We start from the raw sequence: 20,855 nt of genomic DNA on the forward strand, positions 1-20,855 counted from the left end.
GTTCTACAAAAAAATATACCCGTTTTTCTGTTTTAGGAATATTAATCAAAAGCGTAGGTACTTTGGAATTGTAAATAATTTATTGGAAATTAATCTTCATTGTTGTCAATAAACGGACTTTTATAAATAAATATTGGTTCAGTATACTATTTTAGGATTCTATCAATATTGTAAGGATAGACAACAAACATTGTTTTGAACATAACAAACATTACAACATTAAAAAATGTTGGTCCTATTTATATTACAACTAGCTTTTGCCCGCGGCTTCACCCGCGTAAATTTCCCACGTGAACAGTATTTTTTCCGGGATTAAAGGTACCCTAGGTCTTTCTCCATACTGTTAATTATATTATGTGAAATTTCAAGAAGATTTTTTGAGTAGATAGAGCTTAAAGAGGTAACAAACAAACTTACTTTCGCATTTATAATTGACCGACGAGCGAGGTCTGCAATTCGGCATGGGGCAAAAATAAATTTTTGCATGTATCTATACGTATGTTTGTTTATTTGTAACGCGATATCTTTCGAACCGACGGTCTGATTTTGATGAAATTTAAAAAGTATGTAGAATCTGTCAATAGAGTTTTTAAGTTCGTGGGGCAAAAATCAGAATCGGTTTAGTTGTTTTTGGAATATTCGTAATTTTATAAAAAAAATATTGTGTTCGTTAGGTCGACTTGTTAGTTACGCGAAGTTAACTCGTTAGTTAGGATTAAGTGGACGAACTAATCAAAATTGGCATTCACACAAATATGGAGATATTTTTTTAAGCTCAATGGTACTTATTAAGTTGCTAATAACTGTAATATTACAAAATAGTTCTGAAATAATGACAGTGAAAGTGTCTTCAAATGCCATCTCTATTGGAAACAATATCAAATCGATATGTTTGTTGGCGGCTCGCCAGGGTCACTTGCCAGACTATCCGGCGAGAGCTTAGAGAGCTCTGGCGCTGAGTTTTATACAGGATTTCATTCATTACACTCTTTGGCTGTTTACTGCGTGACCTAGATGGTAATGTTTATATGGTATTGTATCTAACCATTCATAGCTTAATCGATTAACAGAAGTAAAATTTTGTAGTGACAATAAAATATTCCAATAAACGAGATATATCTCGTAATGAACTTTCATAGCTTGATAAATTAACAAAAATGTGAGACAAAATTATTTTAACAAACTAATTTATGAATGTAACCCCACTTGTCTACAATCTCGCTCGAGTATTAGCTTATATTATGCAGCCGCCCCCGCATTTTCCACTTGCATCCTCACAAGATTATCCCGTAGCACTCGACTCCTTCGGGGCTTGAATAGTAAAGAGGCTACTCTGGGAAGCGAGGTCAAATGTCGAGAGATGTAAGAGGAATAGGAAAGAAAGAAAGAAAGAAAGAAAAGAAAGAAATCATTTATTCGGCAAACACATAAAATCCAAACATACAAAAGAGTAACGAATATAGATCGAATACAATATGTAAGCCGAAATGGCGACCAGCTCAGCATGGTGCCGTGGTATCGAGCCAAGGCGCTGATTTTCAGCTGGAACCAAGTACAAAAGTAGGTATGGTGGCAAAATAAACAAGTTAATATGTACGGAAACAGAAACAAACAACAGCATACAATAGGATTAAACATATTGCTAGAATCTAGAGCTAAATTGTGTTGTCTGAAGTGTGTGATGCTTGAACATTACCTAAATTAGAATTCTATGAAACTAAAGACATTATGTAATGTAATAATGTATAACTGGAATTTAAATGAAATGCTAATTCGATCTTAATGGGGAAGCGATTCTGAGACGATGAGTATCGGGATTAAATAGCGTACGTTAACTTATTACTTAGAGAAACATATAACATTTATGAGAAGGGTTTCAGGGGATGTAAGAAAACGAGATAGTCTCATATAAAATTTATTGTCTGTCACACACACACAGGAGGTTACAAAAAACAGAACGGTTCGGAAAAATCCCTTAAAATGATAAAAGTCGCGATAGACATGGGAGCGCACAGATTGCGGCACATCAGGTACGCGGAAGATGTGAATAGCTTGCCGGTTAGTGGCTGACTGCCGAGCACAGAGGCGTCGGGGCAAACAGCGCGCTATATGACGTAGTGCGCATGCGCGATGTATCACGCGATGCGCGCGCGATGATAGCGATACATTGCTATTCTCTATATCGCGTCGGCAACCGACCGCGGGAGGCCCGAGTGGGAAGGTCAGATGTACGGTGGTTTACTATACATTTTAATTATCGTTTTGTTTACTGCCAAATCGTCAATGTTATTTTCTCATGAAAAATAAAGTAAAAAGTTTTAATTTTTGATTAAGGTTTCAATTTGCATAGTGGAGTACTTAGTTAGGTACATTTCTCGATCGAATAATAAATAGGCATCGTAATTGACTGATATTGTATTTATATAATCCATGTTATGTTTGTTGGAAGTTATTTAAAGATATTAACATAAGTGTACCTAGTTTTATTTCCTTTGCTTTCGTGGGTTAAGGGGGGATGAAATTACATATTGGACGAGTATTCTTACTTCCTTAAGGCTTTCTTTATATCCACTTTTAGCCGTCCTTGATAATTAGGTTAATTTTCTTCTTTCTTATATAGACACAGAATACAAGTTTATTTGTTAGGCAAATTAAAAAACCCCCGACTTTAAATATTCATTTCGCTACAACTTTTGAACGGCTGAACCGATTTTCATGAAGAACACTCGGGATATAATAATTAATTAGAATAGATAATTATCTATGACACAAAAAAAACTAAACGAAAATCGGTTTATCCGTTTGGGAGCTACGATGCCACAGACAGACACGTTAAACTTATAACACCCATTTTTTTGCGTCGGGGATTAAAAACAATTGTAAGATGGAAAAATAAAGCATTATGCATTCTCCCAGGACAATGCCGGTTCCTTCGGCATTTCTTTTCAGCAGTGATCGTTACGAAATGCCAGGTTGTGGCTTTTTAAGAAAAAATATTTCACATTAAAATTTTCTTTAAGATTTTGCACATAACCTAATGTATAATTAAGTTAAATTACTCCTTGCGGAAGTTATTCCTCAAGGATTTGGAAACATGCCAGTATAAATTAGCTAGTTTAGAATAGTTTAGATGCCTTACGTGGCTAAAGAACAGGTGGTTATGCGGTAGGCACCTACCTGATTGGCGCACCACATACCGCAGTGCATGATGCAATATATTCAAATGGGTTAGTTAAAAGTTTACTGCACATATTATTGATAACTGTAGATAAAAAATATTTATTATACCTAAATATGATAGGTACACTTATTCATTTTATTTGATAGTGATCTTTCTGTGTACAGCAAAATGACAGACCTCTTGAAAAACGATCAACCTGACGATTTTTCAGGTCTGTTATATTAGGTCTTTACATATGAAATTGGCGTTTGGTATAGGAAGAACAAAAAGTCTAATATTTTAGACTGAACTTACTGAACTGACTGGCTTAGGTGAAGCAAATGAGCATACGGGTTACCTGATGGTAAGCAAACACCGCAGTCCATGTACACCAGCAACCCGATAAAAGTCACGGATTTTTTGCCGACTTAAAAAAAAATATATTTCATTATATTCGAAACATAATTTAGTACTTATTTACAATAATTTTCACTACGACGTCTAATCATCAAGTACTTTGACCCTACTCTGATCTAAGTCCAAACTCGATAATTGCATGAAAACAACTTAACAGAGTTGACAACATGACCGGAACTTCCTAATTTTGCTTATAGCTAGGGTCAAGGCCGGCCGAGTCCTGAATCGTAAAGGTGCTCATTTCATAAAAGATCTTCCTTGAGTATTCAGTGTCTTTTGTTACAAATAAAGTTAATACAACCCGATCGAGTTTCTCTGCATTTGTTTTAAACCTATGTTCATCAACATTAATCCTGGCTACGTTAATCAACTCAAAAATTAGTGTCTATTACACTCGTAAATCTTATTATAGAAGAGATACTCACAAAATAGAACACAATTATAGATAATCAAAATTACAAAATCCAACACTGATGTAGACTAGAAACTGTAGATAGTAAAACTATATACTATATATAATATTTTACTAATATATACTATAGATAATATTTTACTAATCAACGCCCAGCTTAAACCATATAGAAGCTATAAACGCGAAATTTGGGCAGTAGCTTTAGATTATTACGTAGTGCTCAGGTAAGAAAGGACGTTTCAAAATTCGACCCCTAAAGGGGTAAAAATTGGGGGTAGAGTTTGTATGAAAAATAACGAAAATCTTTACTGAGCTACTTGAAAATTGGCATAAGAGCTAAGCAACAAAAGTAATGAAACCCATGTTTAAGGATTTCTTAAAATTTGACTTTTAGGGAGTTAAATGAGGGTGAAAAGAAATAACGAATAGGTAATCCCATTCAAAATTTCGTCAACTAAAGATATGAGTAGACAGCTCAGCGGTAAACACCATTGAATTCACATTGTTACTGTTGATGGTTCGAATCCTAAACTTCAACTTATTTTGAATTAAATCTGATAATCTATATAGGTGATTTCTAAGAAAGATTTATTATGGTTTTACTCGAGCGAAGCCGGGACGGGCTGCATATCATAAATAAATTACTTATGTAGAATGAATTTTGTTAAAATGGGATCGGTAGACTCTTAGTAATAATACCCTAGTGAACCCTACTAATTAATGTAATGTATATTAATTCAATTTTGTATCGAACCCTCGCTACATCGGAAGACTCCGATGCCAAAAATACAAACTTAATTTCGTTTGCGTTGAAGGGTGGATTAAATTAAAATAAACATAACTAAGAGTTCTTAAATTAAATAAATAAATATATTAGGACAAATCACACAGATTGAGCTAGCCCCAAAGTAAGTTCGAGACTTGTGTCATGGGATACTAACTCAACGATACTATATTTTATATTTTATACATATACAAGGCTACTTGTTTAAAACATTACATGTTTTTATTTACTTTAATAAACAGCGAGAGTTTGAAGTCATTTAGGCAAATCGTCTTGAGTTTGTAAATGAAAACTGGAATTGAAAGCTTAATAATTTACTAACCGTTTACTAAATCCAAAAACGGTCTTCCGACAATATTTTTGAAATACCTATTTATTTACCTATTTATACCTATTTTGACGACCTCGGTGGCGTAGTGGTAAGGTTCTTGCCACTGAACCGAGAGGTCCCGGGTTCGATCCCCGGTCGGGTCATGATGGAAAATGATGTTTTTCTGATTGGCCCGGGTCTTGGATGTTTATCTATATATGTATTTGTTATAAAATATAGTATCGTTGAGTTAGTATCCCATAACACAAGTCTCGAACTTACTTTGGGGCTAGTTCAATCTATGTGATTTGTCCTAATATATTTATTTATTTATTTATTTTACCTATCCACACTATAGGAAAGACGAACAAATTGTTTTTTTTTTCAAGACTTGTTTGACCACTTTGTCGTTGTGATTAATGTGTATTATTACTAAATTACATCATTCTAGTACAACAGAAAATTCAAATTCAAAATTCTTTATTAAACTTAGGATATACTTATTGTCGTAAAAAATATTACTCTGACTTCCAAAGCGCAGTTGAAGAAGAAGCGGCGCAACAACCTCCACCGCCGCCTTTTCTCCAAAGACGTCAATTAACATAATATAGGTCTTATAATAGTTTTTGAGATAGACCGAGACGAACGGACACACGGACATGATAGGACTACGGAACCCTAAAAATTACAACTTGCCTGCCGGCAATATTACCAATAAAACTAGTAGTCTCTTAGGCAACTGCTACTCAATACCAGTGGTGCCAAATAAAAGTATATTCATAGACTATTCAGGCACACACACACACCATTCCTCACCACCACAATCCTAAATCATTCACTACCTACAAACAAACAGACAGACTAACTAAACATTAGATCATGGATGTGAAATAGTGGATAGAAAGTGACATAAATACATCACGCGGCCTGGCCCCAACCAACGCGTTTGTGGAGCTGTAAGATGGAATATAATGGTGACGAACACAGGTGAGTACATTTAGTGTTTCTATATATCTTTTTTAAAATGTATTTTATTTCAAATGAATTTTACATCCTAATAACTTGATCCAAAGTTGGTGGTCCAAAGTTCATAGAGGCTTTCCCATATGTGAACATAAGCCTCGAGTTTGTGTTACCGGCTAAATCCGATTTCAGGATAAACTAGTTTTGCCTAGGTCCAACTAATTCTTCCTACATGCGATAGGATAAACTGGTTTAGCCTAAGCTATATATGTATCCTAGGCCAAACTAGTTTCTCCTGATAGAAATAAACACACTCGGCTTAAAAGGAATGGCGTAGTCTAAATTAATTTAGCCTAGTCCAACAAGCTTAATCAAATAGCATTTTATTAAATTTACCTATTTATTTTATCTTTCTTGATATTCTATAATGTTTACACTAGGCCATGCCAGTTTATCCTGAGAGTGTGTATTTCTATAACCTAGTTTGGCCCAGGCTAAACTGGTTTATCCTATAGGGTTTAGGACGAACTGGTTTAGCCTAGGTTATACCAGTTTATCCTATCGCATGTAGGAAGAATTAGTTACTAAGCACAACTAGTTTATCCTGGAATCGGGTTTGGCAACAAACTCTTCTTTATTTAGAACTGCAGACACCTGTCTCTCGTAATCTTTATTTACTTACACATTACAAAAAGAATTCGCGTCTATTTGTCTGCATGAACGCGATAAAGTCAAAAACTGCCGGGCAAATTTTCGTACGGGCTTCACAAATAGATAAAGTGATTCCTGAGGAAGGTTTAGGGGCATTATTATTTACCCGTCTCGGCTTTGCACGGGTAATGACTATTAAAATTACACCTAAACTTCTTTTTTTAATCACTGTAACTACTAAAATTCACATAAATCCCGCATCAAAATCCCTTGCGTACTTATAAATATATAAGCATACTTGTTAAGCACAGCGCCATCTAGTAACGAGTAACTAAACTAAATGTCTTGTTAAGTTATAAATTGATTAAATTACAGATATTTGCATTGTATCCACATAGTTCATAAGACAAATCATAGATATCATTAATAGTGATTCAGCTAATTTATTGTACCGCAAGCGCCATCCCGTAAATATACTCTAGTTATCCGTCTATCCCGATTAGATTCCCGTCTATCTCTTTTTTTCTCATACATAGGGATAAAGAGATCTGAGACAGCGATAAACAAACTTTATGATAAATGTTTAATTCGACGAAGAAGAAATTCGACGAAGAAGAATATATATATATATGCTTAGATGATGTAAGTTTGAGCTCTGAAATCCATCAGATGGAGAGGATTATAATGAAATGAATGACTTATTTCATATAGGTAGGTACTAACCTCTCAGTTCGAATATTACTCACTGATATCTAAACTTGTCAGTGACAAGTTGTCACTACATGGTAGATGATAGTAAAAGCCATGTCAGATGCCTTTAGGCGACTTGAGTAAGATCGTTACAGTGTTAGCACGTACATACTCGTACAACACTCATTTAGAAGAAAAAAATACAATTAATAAAAAATCAATTCCCGCTCGATTCCCGAATTGTTTCATCTTATTATTATTATTTTCTAAAATAAGTTAAAAAGCATTTTAAAAAATACAGCCAGCCATACTTTTAATAAAAAAAACAAAACTGAAACTGGCCTCTACCTGAAATTCCGTCAAGAGCTAAACAAACATTTGCTTTCAGTTTCCGAGCTCATTCACAAACACACAAACACTACGAACTACTGGGCTGAGGGTGGCCATCAATATTGAATTAGGCTAAGCTCCGCTTCAGACATACCTACGTGTATTAACCTCGAAATGCCAAAGTAATAATTTATTAGACGAATTGATGGATGTTTACTTGTTAATAATTCTACAGCTTAAAATAACCACTTAATTTCAATGGTATATTGATAGCAGAGATTGTCGATAGCACAACAGGTTATCGTTCATTAATTAAATAATGTGGTGCCTCTCCCCAAAACCAAAGATCACAGAGAAAAATCTTTGGCCTATTAGGTGGCCAAAGATTTTTGTTTGATTAAAAATACAATGTTTAAAAATTTATGTTACTATATGACTAATCGGATAACTATAACTAATTGGACAGATAAGAAAACAAATGAAGAAGTACTAGACAAGATCAAAGAAAGAAGAACGTTATTGAAAGCAATAGAGGCAAGAAGGGGAAAGATGTTTGGCCACCTTATACGACACGACAACTTTATGAAATACCTGATTGAAGGAAACATCGAAGCAAGAAGAGGAAAAGGAAAGCCAAGAAGGGCATGATGGTGGGATGAAATAAAAGAGAAGGCAGAGGTCGTGTCGTATAGGGATGTGAAGTCGATGGCTGAGGACAGAATAAGATGGAAAATGTTCCACCGACATGAACAAAGTTCTTAAATTAATTGATGGTGTGATTTTCTTTTATCTGTGCCTAAACCATGACTTACTTATTGTTATGCCCTGCCTGCTACCACGCACTGAAAGACCTGTATAACGTCACAGATCGCTATATCTGGCGACGTATTGGACACACATTAAAATATCTAGATACTAGATGTTGCCCGGGGCTTCCAAAGGGTTGACGTCAGCCACCGGTCGTAAACTCTAAAAAAATATATAATGTTTATTTAATGGTTTATTTTTACGTGAATTCCGGGCTTCGTGGCTTCATAGCTTCGAATGAAACCGAGAGGACACTAGAATGAAAGACTCTCATGCATTTAGAAGAGTAGCCCTGAAGCGCAGCATTGTATAACAGAATCATTGTGGATCATTATTGGTTCTTCAATTTACATTTATTTTGCAAGTCTAAAACGGAATATATAAACTGAATCATTTGTTGATTTTCCACTTCATTTTGCAAGCGGGGGGTGTGATAGGGTGGGGGTGGGAGCGGAAATTAAATTTCAAATGCATCCAGCCAATCTGGCGTCCCCCTCGGCGTGTCTAGCCTACTTTTCCATCTAGGTGCTTAGGTGCTTAATAAAATAAGTTCATTTACTTTTCAATTGGGTTTAATTAATAAAGATATATTATGGGAGATATCCATTGCAATTTAATTAATAACACAACGATGAAAATTTAATGAGTATGTTAAAGTTGAGTTAAATTTATGTGTTCAAAAAATGATTGTCATTATTTTTTCGCATGCGTTTCATGATTCTTTCCTTCCTCATTTTCCTGGTTTCTTTCTCAGCCGTTAAGCGTTGGTTCCCAGGGTGTGCTTTCTTAATTTGTCTTCTCTACTCCGCACCGACATCGTCACCCTTTAGTTGTCAAACCGTTGGCACGTATATCATAGTTCTTAGAGAAATGGAAAAGAAAAAGCAGTAAAATTTACCTTGAGCCTGACGCTTAACGACTGAGAAAGATACAAAAAAAGAAACGTTCAGATGTGAAAGATAGAAATATATATTAAAGACAAAATTTTTTTCTAAAAAATAAATTTACATTCTTGGTAATTTCCCAGTGATCGATGAATTAGATCACTCAAAGTTTCAACAATGAATGGAGTCAGCTGTGGTGAACGGTTCAACCCTATGTTTGTAAGGGGTGGTGGATCAATACCCCGACCTTGGGGGATCAAAAGCTCCGGGAAAATGGATTGTAGGGTAGGCTTTTGTTTTGTTTGGGCGGAGAAGCTAAGCTTTTTCCTTTGGTATTTCATAAATTCTGAAAGCATTTTTTATTGGGTATAAAAAGTTCGAGTCTGAAACGGTTCTCCGACAATTGCTTCGTCTACGAACGTTTCGTCGACGAATGTTTCGACATCGGGCGTTTGAACGACAGAAGCCCTCATCTAAGAACGATACGTCTACGTTCGTAGACGAAGCAAATGTCGGAGAACCGTTTCAGACTCAAAAAGTTCTTAGTAAGGTTTGGTTAGTGAATCAGACGACGGTTTGTATTAGATTCTTGTATTCACTACTATATATATACTATATTGTACTATATATGTATACTGTACAGTTGTACTACTTATATCAAATTTGCCTATGTAGAAAATGTTAGATTTTAGTCGAGATTATAAGAATCATTCATTTCATTTAAATAAAGTTCGGTGAAGGAACATTCAACGAACGTTTGACAAAATCTAAAACAGAAACGCCTTATACTATACGGTTTTATTCTAAACGGGAGTCATACGACGCATTGATCTCACTCGTACTTCATGTAGGTACAACATCACAAGACATGATATCGATATTCATAGATGAAAAATGTTTCACTCTAGTTGTTTCATGTTGTATAACAAAACAAGCTAATAAAACATTCAGAAGATATAAAATTCTTTCGAGAGTACCAGAGCAAAGGCATTGTTCTGTTCAGTCCCTTGTGTCAAGGGCGAGTTTCAAGGTTTCCCGGATTCACGGATTCCCGCTCCAGGTATCGATTCGACGACCCCCACGCCGCCGGGGTTGTGGGGAACGTGATACTTGCCCACCACCTGCGGCTCCCGATTTATCATTTTTCACGAAAGTGTATAATAACTTTAATGCTCAAGATTGATGGCTTAATATCGGCTCGCCTGTATCAGTTTCCATTTTGTATTGTGAAAATAAAAATTAAAATCTCTGTATTGTGAAAATTGACGTTACGCTTCTAATTTAATCACACTATACACTGTACTGCCATTCATAAAGCACATCTTGACTTTTACTTTAATTATAAAACCAGCAGCAGGAAACGAAATAGATCATGTTTCTTATGCTCAGAATACAATTGTTTTTCTAATCTAAGGGTGAGTTGCACCAGTTAATTTCAGTGTTTAAGGTGTGCAGAACAAGGAAAAATCCGCCATATTTTTTATCTAAGCGTCGGCGGCGCGCAGATTAAGTTAACGTCGGAGTTGACAGGTGAAACCCACTCTAAGGGTATGTATGCATCGAAGTTTACACATGCAATATTTTTCGAAATCTCTTAAACTATTTTCGTGCTAAAGTTTTGTAATCAGTTGAGCACTATATAGCATGAAACGAGAAATTTTACTAGAAACGATGTAGGCATTTCTCTAAAACATCCTAAATCCCAACGAATTTTAAACCAATGAGTAGGCTTTGAGGGTGACGATAAAAAGTAGGGTATTCCCCCGTTCAAGGACACGGGACCCGATCAATACTCTGCCGGGAGACACGGGAACTTCGAGAAGGTCGCTTGATTTCGGAAAGTTATTATGGGACTCGCGTGTTCTTCTACCTCAAAGTAATCGAACTTTAAGGCTCTTTAGCAAATTCATTGTAGGATACCACACGCACATCACATGAAAAAGAAGAAGCGACATATAGGTATATTTTAGGCTACTGGAATAAAATGTGACACCAGTGTTAGCAATTAACACACTCGGAAAAAAATTGATAGGGAAAACCGACCAATCACAGTAGATTATTGAGAAAACAAAAGTTTTAACTACTTTTAAACTTTCGAGTTGCATAATTATATACTAAACAACAGGTATTAAACGCGCACATACCTTTTTTTAACTTTTCAGACATTGTTACAAATACAAATGTGCGAAACGTCTGGGAAATAATGTTGTTTAGTATAAAAGCAGTTTGTTTATTTCTAAGATTAAAATATTATTATTTTATCAGAAAGTGGTGATAAACGCCCTAACAGTTCTGTGAATAAGGGAACACCTTAGCAGAATCATCCTCCACAGCAACATTTTCATATTTAGTAATAAACATGTAGGGTAAGTCGTGAAAATACATTTTACAACACACGTATATATAATAAAATGAAACGAAAGAAACGAATCCCAACGGAAACATAGTAACCGGAATACGAGCTTGTTGGGGAGCGCCCTTGGCCTATTTCTTACGGTCGATCGCATTCCTACATTTGGGCCATGGGGTTTATAGGTACGTTATTGTAGCTAGCAAATTTTGGGGAAGGTTACTTTTAATCATTATTAATCTTATTAAGATAAATTTCTAGCGAGAGTTTAATTCGGTCCAATTAATTGTATTGTCACTGTCGCTTCTTATTTTTCGAGTAATTTAGGCCCTGTTCATTTTCTACGGTCGACGGCACAGATTGGGCCATGGTTTTGTATACTTTATTTTACTCCTTTTTAACTTTGAAGTTGATTGAAGTATGATCATTATTCAGCGTTAAAATTAAGAGCTTAGATGTTCCTTAGACAAATGATAACATATAATTCCAGGAGTAAGTCACTTGATGCTTATAGTTAACGAGGTTTTCGCCGTTGATTGTAATGAAAATTTGTTTTTCTTGTGCCTTTATTTTTCTTTAACGGTGTTATAAACATAGTATTTCAAGAAGTGCGCCTTCAGACCACACGCACATAATAACGTCGTCAAATTATTTTTTAATAAGTCTCTATATAAGCTTTAAGTTTTTAAAAAGAAAATGAAATAATCTAAGACGTCGTCTTAAGTTAATAGTTCTGAGATAAAAAGACAAAACTGATAATTGTCCCCAGGACCACTCTCCCCGTTGCCCAATTCAGCCGCGGCGACTTCTCCCTCTGGTCGGTATTGAAGAACTGCGTCGGCAAGGAGCTGTCCAAGATCACCATGCCGGTGGTGTTCAACGAGCCGCTCTCCTTCCTGCAGCGGATGCTCGAGTACTTGGAGTACGCGCATCTGCTGCGGATGGCCTCGGAGCAGACAGACCCCGTCGCTAGAATGGAGCACATCGCCGGTCAGTACTTATTTATCCTCGAACAAATGGTAGAAGGAACAACGAGGGTTAGTCACAAATTTGAAGTTGTTACGTAAGTATAGGATAGATGACAGGGCATAGCAAGCCACAACACAGCAGTTAGTTGCCACTTTACTACTACGTAATCATCTGATTCTAATCTACATTCACTGCTGGGATCGCATTCCCTTTTCGCGTCGTTTTCTACAATTCTAAATGTGATGCGTGTACTTATGTTAACAGCATTTGCCGTGAGTGCCCTGGCGTCAAACTGGGAGCGGCTCGGGAAACCCTTCAACCCTCTTCTAGGAGAGACATACGAACTCGAAAGACCAGAGTTCAGGGCCGTCTGTGAGCAGGTAGGCAAATAAATTATAAACAGGTTACAGTGTTACTACTTTATATAAGATGGAATTAAATATATTTAAAAATGAAAACTCTTCAGCCAAAATCATTGATATAAAGATTATCTTGACTTGATTATATTAACTTAAATTCATAATTTTATTTACGTCGTGGACAGTATGCCTCCTATACACCTCTCCATCCATCCCCGCGTCTATGAACTGTTGGATTGATCTGATTAGAGGATTGTTTTTTCGGCTTGCAATTCTGTTATTGCAGTTCATCGTATGATTTTTGGTTATTAATTTTGTATCAATTAAATTCAAGGTATCCCATCATCCGCCAGTGTCAGCTTTTCACGCAGACAGTCCGCATTTCGTCTTCCATGGCTCGGTCCACCCCAAACTGAAGTTCTGCGGTAAAAGCGTGGAGATTCAACCCAAAGGGCACGTCACTGTCGAGTTGCCGCGGTAAGTTATTTTATAGCACACAACATTAGTATATTCATTTAGGTGAAACTTCTACGGTGAAAACCTATGAAAATTTGTGAATGCCAGAAAACGGTATGACAAAATTATCAATGCCAGATACTTCTTTTGACATAGTTTCTCTTTCTTGAAACTTACATTTCAATTATATTTCATAATTGTGTACTTTGATATATTATTAGAAAAAAAATTGTAAGAAACAATAATGGTAAGCCCTACTGGCATGATAGGGACTGTTCGAGTTTCTTTCGGCATTTCTTCTCAGCAGTGGTCGTTCCGAAATGCCAGTAGTTTGTATCTTTAATATGAAAAATAACGTGATAATGTGTTAAGGTCTAATTTCTTAACAAATAATTTTAATTTTAATTTTTAATTTTAAAAAAATGTTGTCTCAACATTATGCGGTATCATTCAGTTTGTGACTATTTACTTAGTGGGTGCATGGGACTATTTACATGTGGATAATGGTCTGAGAATTTAATGTAATTGTTCTCTTGTAGATGGGGAGAAGCCTACACCTGGACCAATGTAAACTGCTGCGTGCACAATGTGATCGTGGGCAAACTCTGGATCGAGCAGTACGGCAACATGGAGGTGGTCTGCCACGGAGGGTCTGGTCTTCGAGCAAACCTGTCCTTCAAACCCGCTGGCTTTAATAACAGGGACCTGCACAGGGTCGATGGATTTATTCTAGATTCTCAGTAAGTATTGTTTTTTTTTAATAGGTCGGCAAACGAGCTAGCACGATCTCCTGATGGTGTGTGACAACTGCTGCTCTGGAAGATCTGCAATTTCCCTGGCATCATAGGAACGTCGCCGGCCTTTCAAGTCATAGACTCATTTCTTGAACACAGAATATGACGTAATCTACCCTTATGTCCAGCTTACCCAATAGCCTGCAATAAGGCTGACCTGTTCGATGCTAGTGGTTACGCATAGCGTATCTGAGGAGGTAGCAACATTCTTATTTTTTTCCTCCTTTGCTTTTATACCAATTTATTTGGCGTTAGCTCTCCTATTCTATTAATTCTGCATCACGCTGTATGGCTGTGGGTGGTCACTTCATCTGAACTTGCAGCTTTGGTAGAGGAATCCACATTAAACCATTTTATTAAGTCGCTATTATTCTACTCTGTTATCAGTTCAGAGTGGTATATGTAAAAGTAAGAGCCTCTAAGAAGAGTAAGAGTCTTTAAATAATTAAAGACTTTTGCCATATCTATCAGAAGCTTAACATTATTAGATAAATTAGTGCAGTATTTTGACGTATTTCTTTGTCCATGACCAGTAAGAAGAAGATACGCTTCCTGTACGGAAAATGGACTGAGTACATCAAGTGCTGCAGCGCCGGCGCGTACGAGCAATGGGCCAAGGAGCGCGGCGAGGAAGCCTCACAGCAGACCCCCTCGCATACTCCGAAGAAGGTGCTCGCCAAACTGAACAGCTTCAAGGTTGGCGCGTTGAGGTCCATGTCTGTTCAAGATGTAAGTACCGATTTTATCAGAACATGCTGGATGGGAAAAGTATACTGCTGTTTTATAAGATACAAACTACAAGATTGAAGTGTATTTGGATATTATCAACATCGGTATTCATAATTTTATCTTAATAATAATGGAGTAAAATATTGTGTTTAGCCGGAAGAACCAGACAATTCTGACGAAGTTCCAAAGCCAGATGAGTCATTCAACATCGATATCCCTAACTCAGTTACATTATGGGAAGCTCGACGGAGGCCAAGCAGTAGCGCTCAGGTATGTTTATATACGTGTACCTATTGCCTATGACTGTCATCCTAGCTGTTGATTACTTTTGATGTGACCTTTTTAATTACGATATATTTCAAGAAGATTTTTAACGCTTTCAGTATTACCAATTCACGGAATTCGCCATGTCACTGAACGAGTTGGAACGCGACATGAAGGGACAACTATGTCCGACCGACAGTAGACTCCGACCGGACGTGCGTCTCCTGGAGCAGGGAGACATAGACGGGGCTGCTGCTGAGAAGACGAGACTTGAGGAGAAGCAGCGCACTGCAAGGAAACATTTGAAGAAGACCTCAGATCCATGGCAACCGAGGTAAGATGATAGAATATCAGAACAAGTCGATGGGTAACTGAAATTGGGCGAACGTACGTACGTATGAACTTCTAAAGCATAGGTGGTGAGAAGCTAACGTTTGAGGAGAAGTATCGCACGGCAAGGAAACTCTTGAAGAAGACCACAGATACGTGGCGGCCAAGGTATGATTATAGAAACAATAGAACTGTATATAGACTGTGGGTAGCTGGAATAGGACGTGTGTTTTCTAGAGTAGGGCGACATAGATGGCACTGTTGCAGAAAAGCGAGACTTTAGGAGAAACTGCATCAAATGGCAAGGAAATTTTTGATGAATATAAATATAAATATGTTAGGACGAATCACACAGATTGAATTAGCCCCAAAGTAAGTTCGAGACTTGTGTTATGGGATACTAACTCAACGATACTATATTTTATAACAAATACATATACTCGTATAGATAAACATCCAAGACCCGGGCCAATCAGAAAAAGATCATTTTTTCATCATGACCCGACCGGGATCGAACCCGGGACCTGTCGGTTCAGTGGCATGGACTTTGCCACTGCGCCACTGAGGTCGTCTATGAAGACTACCTCTACCTCTCTATCTGCCTCTAGCGGGTAGTTTTTACCCCGGAATTCCCACAAGAGCGATGCCCCGGGGTGCAGCTAGTGACAGTATAAATTATGTCTATTCATAACAATAAAAAAATCCTTCCAGATGGTTCAGTCAAGGCACAAACCCGTACACGAAGCAAGAGGACTGGCTGTACAACGGCGGTTACTGGGACCGCAACTACCAACACCTCAAAGATATCGATATATTTTAATTCATACTTATTTAAACATGATAGTGTTAGTGCAATGAAATATACATTAAAAGTGATAGACGTTTTAATAGTTGTTTAATATTAGTGTAATGTGATGAACTTCAAAACGAAAGACATATTGATAGTTGTAAAAAATAAGTACCTATTAGTGATGAACTATAAACAGAAAGACAAATTTAAAAAGACATTAAAACGTAGAGGTATAGTGTGGTGAACTTCAAAAGAAAAGACATTCTAATTAGTTGTTTAATATTAGTGTATTGTGACGAAGTTTAAACCGAAAGACAAATTATTTAATCGTGTTAATACACTTAGTGTGATGAACTTGAAAACTAAAAAAAATATGTGTTAGTATAGTGTGATGAAATGAAAACAAAAAAAGGCATTTTAATAGTTGTTTCAAAAAAGTGTAGTGTAATGGACATTAAAAATTAAAGACAATTTAATTACTTACCTAATACTTATTTAAAAGCGTAACTATTTAAATCCTTGTGTACTTTAAAAGCAATGACTCGACGTAATATTGTACAACTCACAGTTGGATATTTTAGATAATAGATAAAAAGTGAATAGTGATATAAAACAAATTGTTCTTATATTTATTGGTTATATATTTGTATTCTCATCATAGCATACATTTCAATTTTCAGGTGGTGAGTGATGACAGAAGATAATCTTGTGTTGTAATATAGTAGCGCTTCACAGCTACTGATATAGGTACCTACAATTTATAAAAGTTGTATGTATATAGCATCACTGTAAGTCTCAATGAATATCGGTAAGGTTTTAGGCGTCAATAGGCTGCGTGGTGACGATCGGGTGGGTTGCATGTAGCTATCGTCAAGTAATCTATGCTCGTCTAACAACTATGGATGATGCTGACATCATCCATAGTTGTTAGACGAGCATAGATTACTTATTACCATTATACTTCATCTGAATGAAGTAGCATGCAGCCACCGGGCTAAGACGCTTCCAAAGATCGCAGTTCGAATGTATAAATTCGAAATTTGACTGTAAATGTATCGTTGTGTGGGATAAAATCATCGGCGTGATTTAGATTTCCGGGGAAACAAATTATATTTAAGTAGTATTTAAGTTAAGGAAAAAAATGTGTACATATAAAATTTGTCCAGAAGCGGTCCCACAATTTTAGATGTAATCTCGACATGTAGACATTATAAATAAATATATAAGTATATTAGCTACATGTCGAACAATAACTTTGCCAAAGGCAATCATTTTAATGAATACATATTTATTATTTAGGATATAATCAATTTAGGATAAGCAAATGAAGTTATTTCAGTAATTTATTTTAATGATCTATGTTTCATAAATAATTTATTAATTTAAAAAAAATCCTTATTTGTGTAACGGTTATCTCTTTCGGAACGTCTTCACAAAAATACTCTCGTGTGTGTAGTCAAAATATTTCACCTAAAATACTTCTGTTTATTTAGTCAATTTAGAGTCTTACCCAATTATTTATAAAAAAGTTCAAGCATACTTTAAGCTAAAGTGTATTTTGTCTCGCTCTTTCATTGTCAAATATGCGATATAGACAAAACATAGAGCTAAGGTACTTATGTTTGTTTTCTCACTATCGTACTTTACAATATTTATCATTGACAGAACGTGACAAAACACATTATAGTTTAAAGTATGTATAAAAAGTAGGTATTATATTTTTCGTGAATAGGGTAAGGGTAAGCTTCCAATAATCGTTTTTATAATTGGTTATAATTTATTACAAAAATAATGATTACCTATAAGATGTGTACATAATATTCGCTATAATACGCGATATTGAAACTCATCATTATAGGATAAGGGGATGAGATACTTCAATATTAAAGATTGATTTTTTGAACACTGGCTAACACAATATGAGTACCTACATTTAAAACCGATATAGAAGTAAAAAAATAAATAAAAAAATTAAGAAATCCCCGACGGGTTGCGGCCATCGTTTGCTAGAAAAGAGCTGACAGTTTCCAAACGGCTTAACATACATTTTGCAAACATACCTAAGAACACCATTGATTATATTTCCAATACAAGAAACTAAATCGAAATCGGTTTAACCGTGCTGCTACGATGCCACGGACATACAAATAGAGACACGTTAAACTTAAACTCCCATCCTTCTGTTAAAAACAAATCGAGAAATAAAAACTTGACTTTCCGTATTACGATAATTTTGTTTGGAAAAACATTTTGCTAGTGTCCAAAAATCATCTATAGGTATTGTAAGTAAATTAAATATTATGTAAAATGTTCAAGTATACTTCAAGCTAAAATGTTTTGTCACTATCGCAATAGACAGAAAGAGATAAAAAATATTTTAGCTTAAAGTACGCCTTAACTGTTTTTATGAATAATTGTAAGAATAATAAAGCTTTTGAAGCTTTTTATAATAATACAAATTTATTTTATATATGGCAATGTAATTATAAACAAGAGGCGCATAATGAGTAATTAAATTAGATTTGTTAATATTAGGTATTAATATTATATGTAATGATTAGTTGTCATTACGAGTTAATTATACATTATGATATTTGAAGTCAACTGTGGTGTTAATCGTCGAAATTTATATTTTATTCATGATGTACTGTGTGTGTTTGAGTGTGTTTAAAAAACACCAGTGCCAATCTAACCAGGTAACGTTTAGTGAAGTGTGTACGACTCAACTACCACCCGATAACTACAACTCGACTACTTACCACCAGATGTCGGTAAGTAGTCGTAAAGTTACGTCAGATGCCTTTCGGCGAATTGAATAAATTCTGACACTGGTGTTGGCGAAAACACACTCGAGGTTAGAAAATAAAAAAGTTAAATTCAATAAGGTTGGCCATAAAGTGCATTGACACCTGCGTACTATGTTTTCCCAATTTAAAAAACTACAGTTTCGGAATATATGTAAATGTATCGCAAAATTGTGTAAACACGGTAACTTGGTATAGGGAAATCGTCCAACATTTATTTAAAAGTACACGATATTAATTCTATCTTCCTGTGTTGGTTTGTTACTCTTTACGTTTTAACCACTGTAGTCTTGGCCTTTCCACATTAGGATCGGGTTGTGGTTCCATTTTAAACAAAAAATTAACAAAGAAAACAAATTTCAAATATATGTGTGGCTGTCAAACAAAATGGCAGCCGAATGTTGTCAATATCTGTCATCGGTTAGTGGGAGCAATGAACTTTATGGCCATTCTACATGAACAATACTTTAGATTATATTTAGATACATATCAGTGCGGAAAATTAATACTGTTATTGAAATCATACTATCAATTATTTACTGCTTCAAAACTTATAAATTAAAATATAAATACCGGCAAAATAATTGTATTACACTATATTGTATTAGGTAGAAGTATTTAGGTTTAATTAGTGAGAATAATTAATAATATCTAGATTAGTTGTAAAGCTTGGTCTACACGAGTAGAGTAAACGATAAAGTTAACTATTAGCGTACTACCAACACTTCAGTAAGTACCAAATCCAATTAGATACTTTAGCAGTTTTAACACAATAATTTTTGACACGTGAATTTATTTTTTCAGTGTAGTGGTACCTACTCTATTATTTTAACTACACGATAGCTCTGGCAGAACATTCCACAATGATATCCAAATAAACCACAAAGGCATTTCTAACTTGCCCATATTATCTGCCTATTTAATATTCAACATATTTTTTTATATATAATTGAATGTGCGATCACTTATTGACATCAAAAATATCTCTATGATGTGATCAGACTGACGGCAGCTTCAGTAACCACTACGCCATCGAGGTAATCATATTTTTTTTAAATCTGTTCGAATACTATTTATTTTTTTCACAGTTAGGCCTTCTTGAAATTAATATAATCTGCATATTTTTGTATTACACAACTTACCAACACTGATCACAGGTCAACCTAGTAGGTAGGAAAGTTTAGTACCTTAGTACTATACCGTATACTGTGCTCGTGTAAACGGGGCTTGAATTATCTTCGGCCCACAGGGCCGGAGATGGACGGCGCAATGAAAACAATAATCAGTAGTAGTTTATGATTAATAAATAAACAAATAATATATTATTGTAATATTAGAAGGCTTGCCCGATGTTATAAAAAGCTTAATTTGTGATAAAGTAGTTTGTGTTTAGACACGTTAATGAAAAATTATGTCTTCGTTTTTGTTAGCGGTTCATGTACTTGTCCTAATATGGGCCCGGCCCTATGCTCCACCGTGCACCGTTGCGTGGTCGCAGTGAGTTGCCGCTCTTGCCTCATATTAGAAAAAGCGTATTAATATGTGATATATCTATGCGTATAGAAGGTGTAGTAGTATAAGTATATTTATGAAAGATTATCT

General features: G+C 35.6%; 1 protein-coding gene across 11 annotated transcripts in view; it reads left to right on the forward strand.

Moving 5' to 3' along the window:
- The window catches only part of LOC128676011 (uncharacterized protein), a 40,880-nt gene extending 20,576 nt beyond the window's left edge, over positions 1-20,304 (forward strand). For 5 of the 11 annotated variants that reach the window (XM_053755899.1, XM_053755916.2, XM_053755908.2 and 2 more), the window contains 8 exons: positions 12,528-12,748; positions 12,992-13,107; positions 13,421-13,563; positions 14,082-14,282; positions 14,870-15,065; positions 15,219-15,335; positions 15,449-15,663; positions 16,371-20,304. In XM_053755899.1, coding sequence (XP_053611874.1) covers positions 12,528-12,748; positions 12,992-13,107; positions 13,421-13,563; positions 14,082-14,282; positions 14,870-15,065; positions 15,219-15,335; positions 15,449-15,663; positions 16,371-16,479 — 1,318 coding nt within the window. In that variant the 3' untranslated portion in view covers positions 16,480-20,304. Of the gene's footprint in view, positions 1-5,939; positions 6,071-12,527; positions 12,749-12,991; positions 13,108-13,420; positions 13,564-14,081; positions 14,283-14,869; positions 15,066-15,218; positions 15,336-15,448; positions 15,664-16,370 lie in introns of all 11 variants that reach the window. The other 6 variants (XM_053755931.1, XM_053755923.2, XM_053755969.1 and 3 more) reach the window with 3 other exon arrangements.
- The last annotated feature ends 551 nt before the right edge of the window (positions 20,305-20,855 follow it).

Source organism: Plodia interpunctella, chromosome 2 (genome assembly GCF_027563975.2).
Source record: "Plodia interpunctella isolate USDA-ARS_2022_Savannah chromosome 2, ilPloInte3.2, whole genome shotgun sequence".
Classification (NCBI taxonomy): domain Eukaryota; kingdom Metazoa; phylum Arthropoda; class Insecta; order Lepidoptera; family Pyralidae; genus Plodia; species Plodia interpunctella.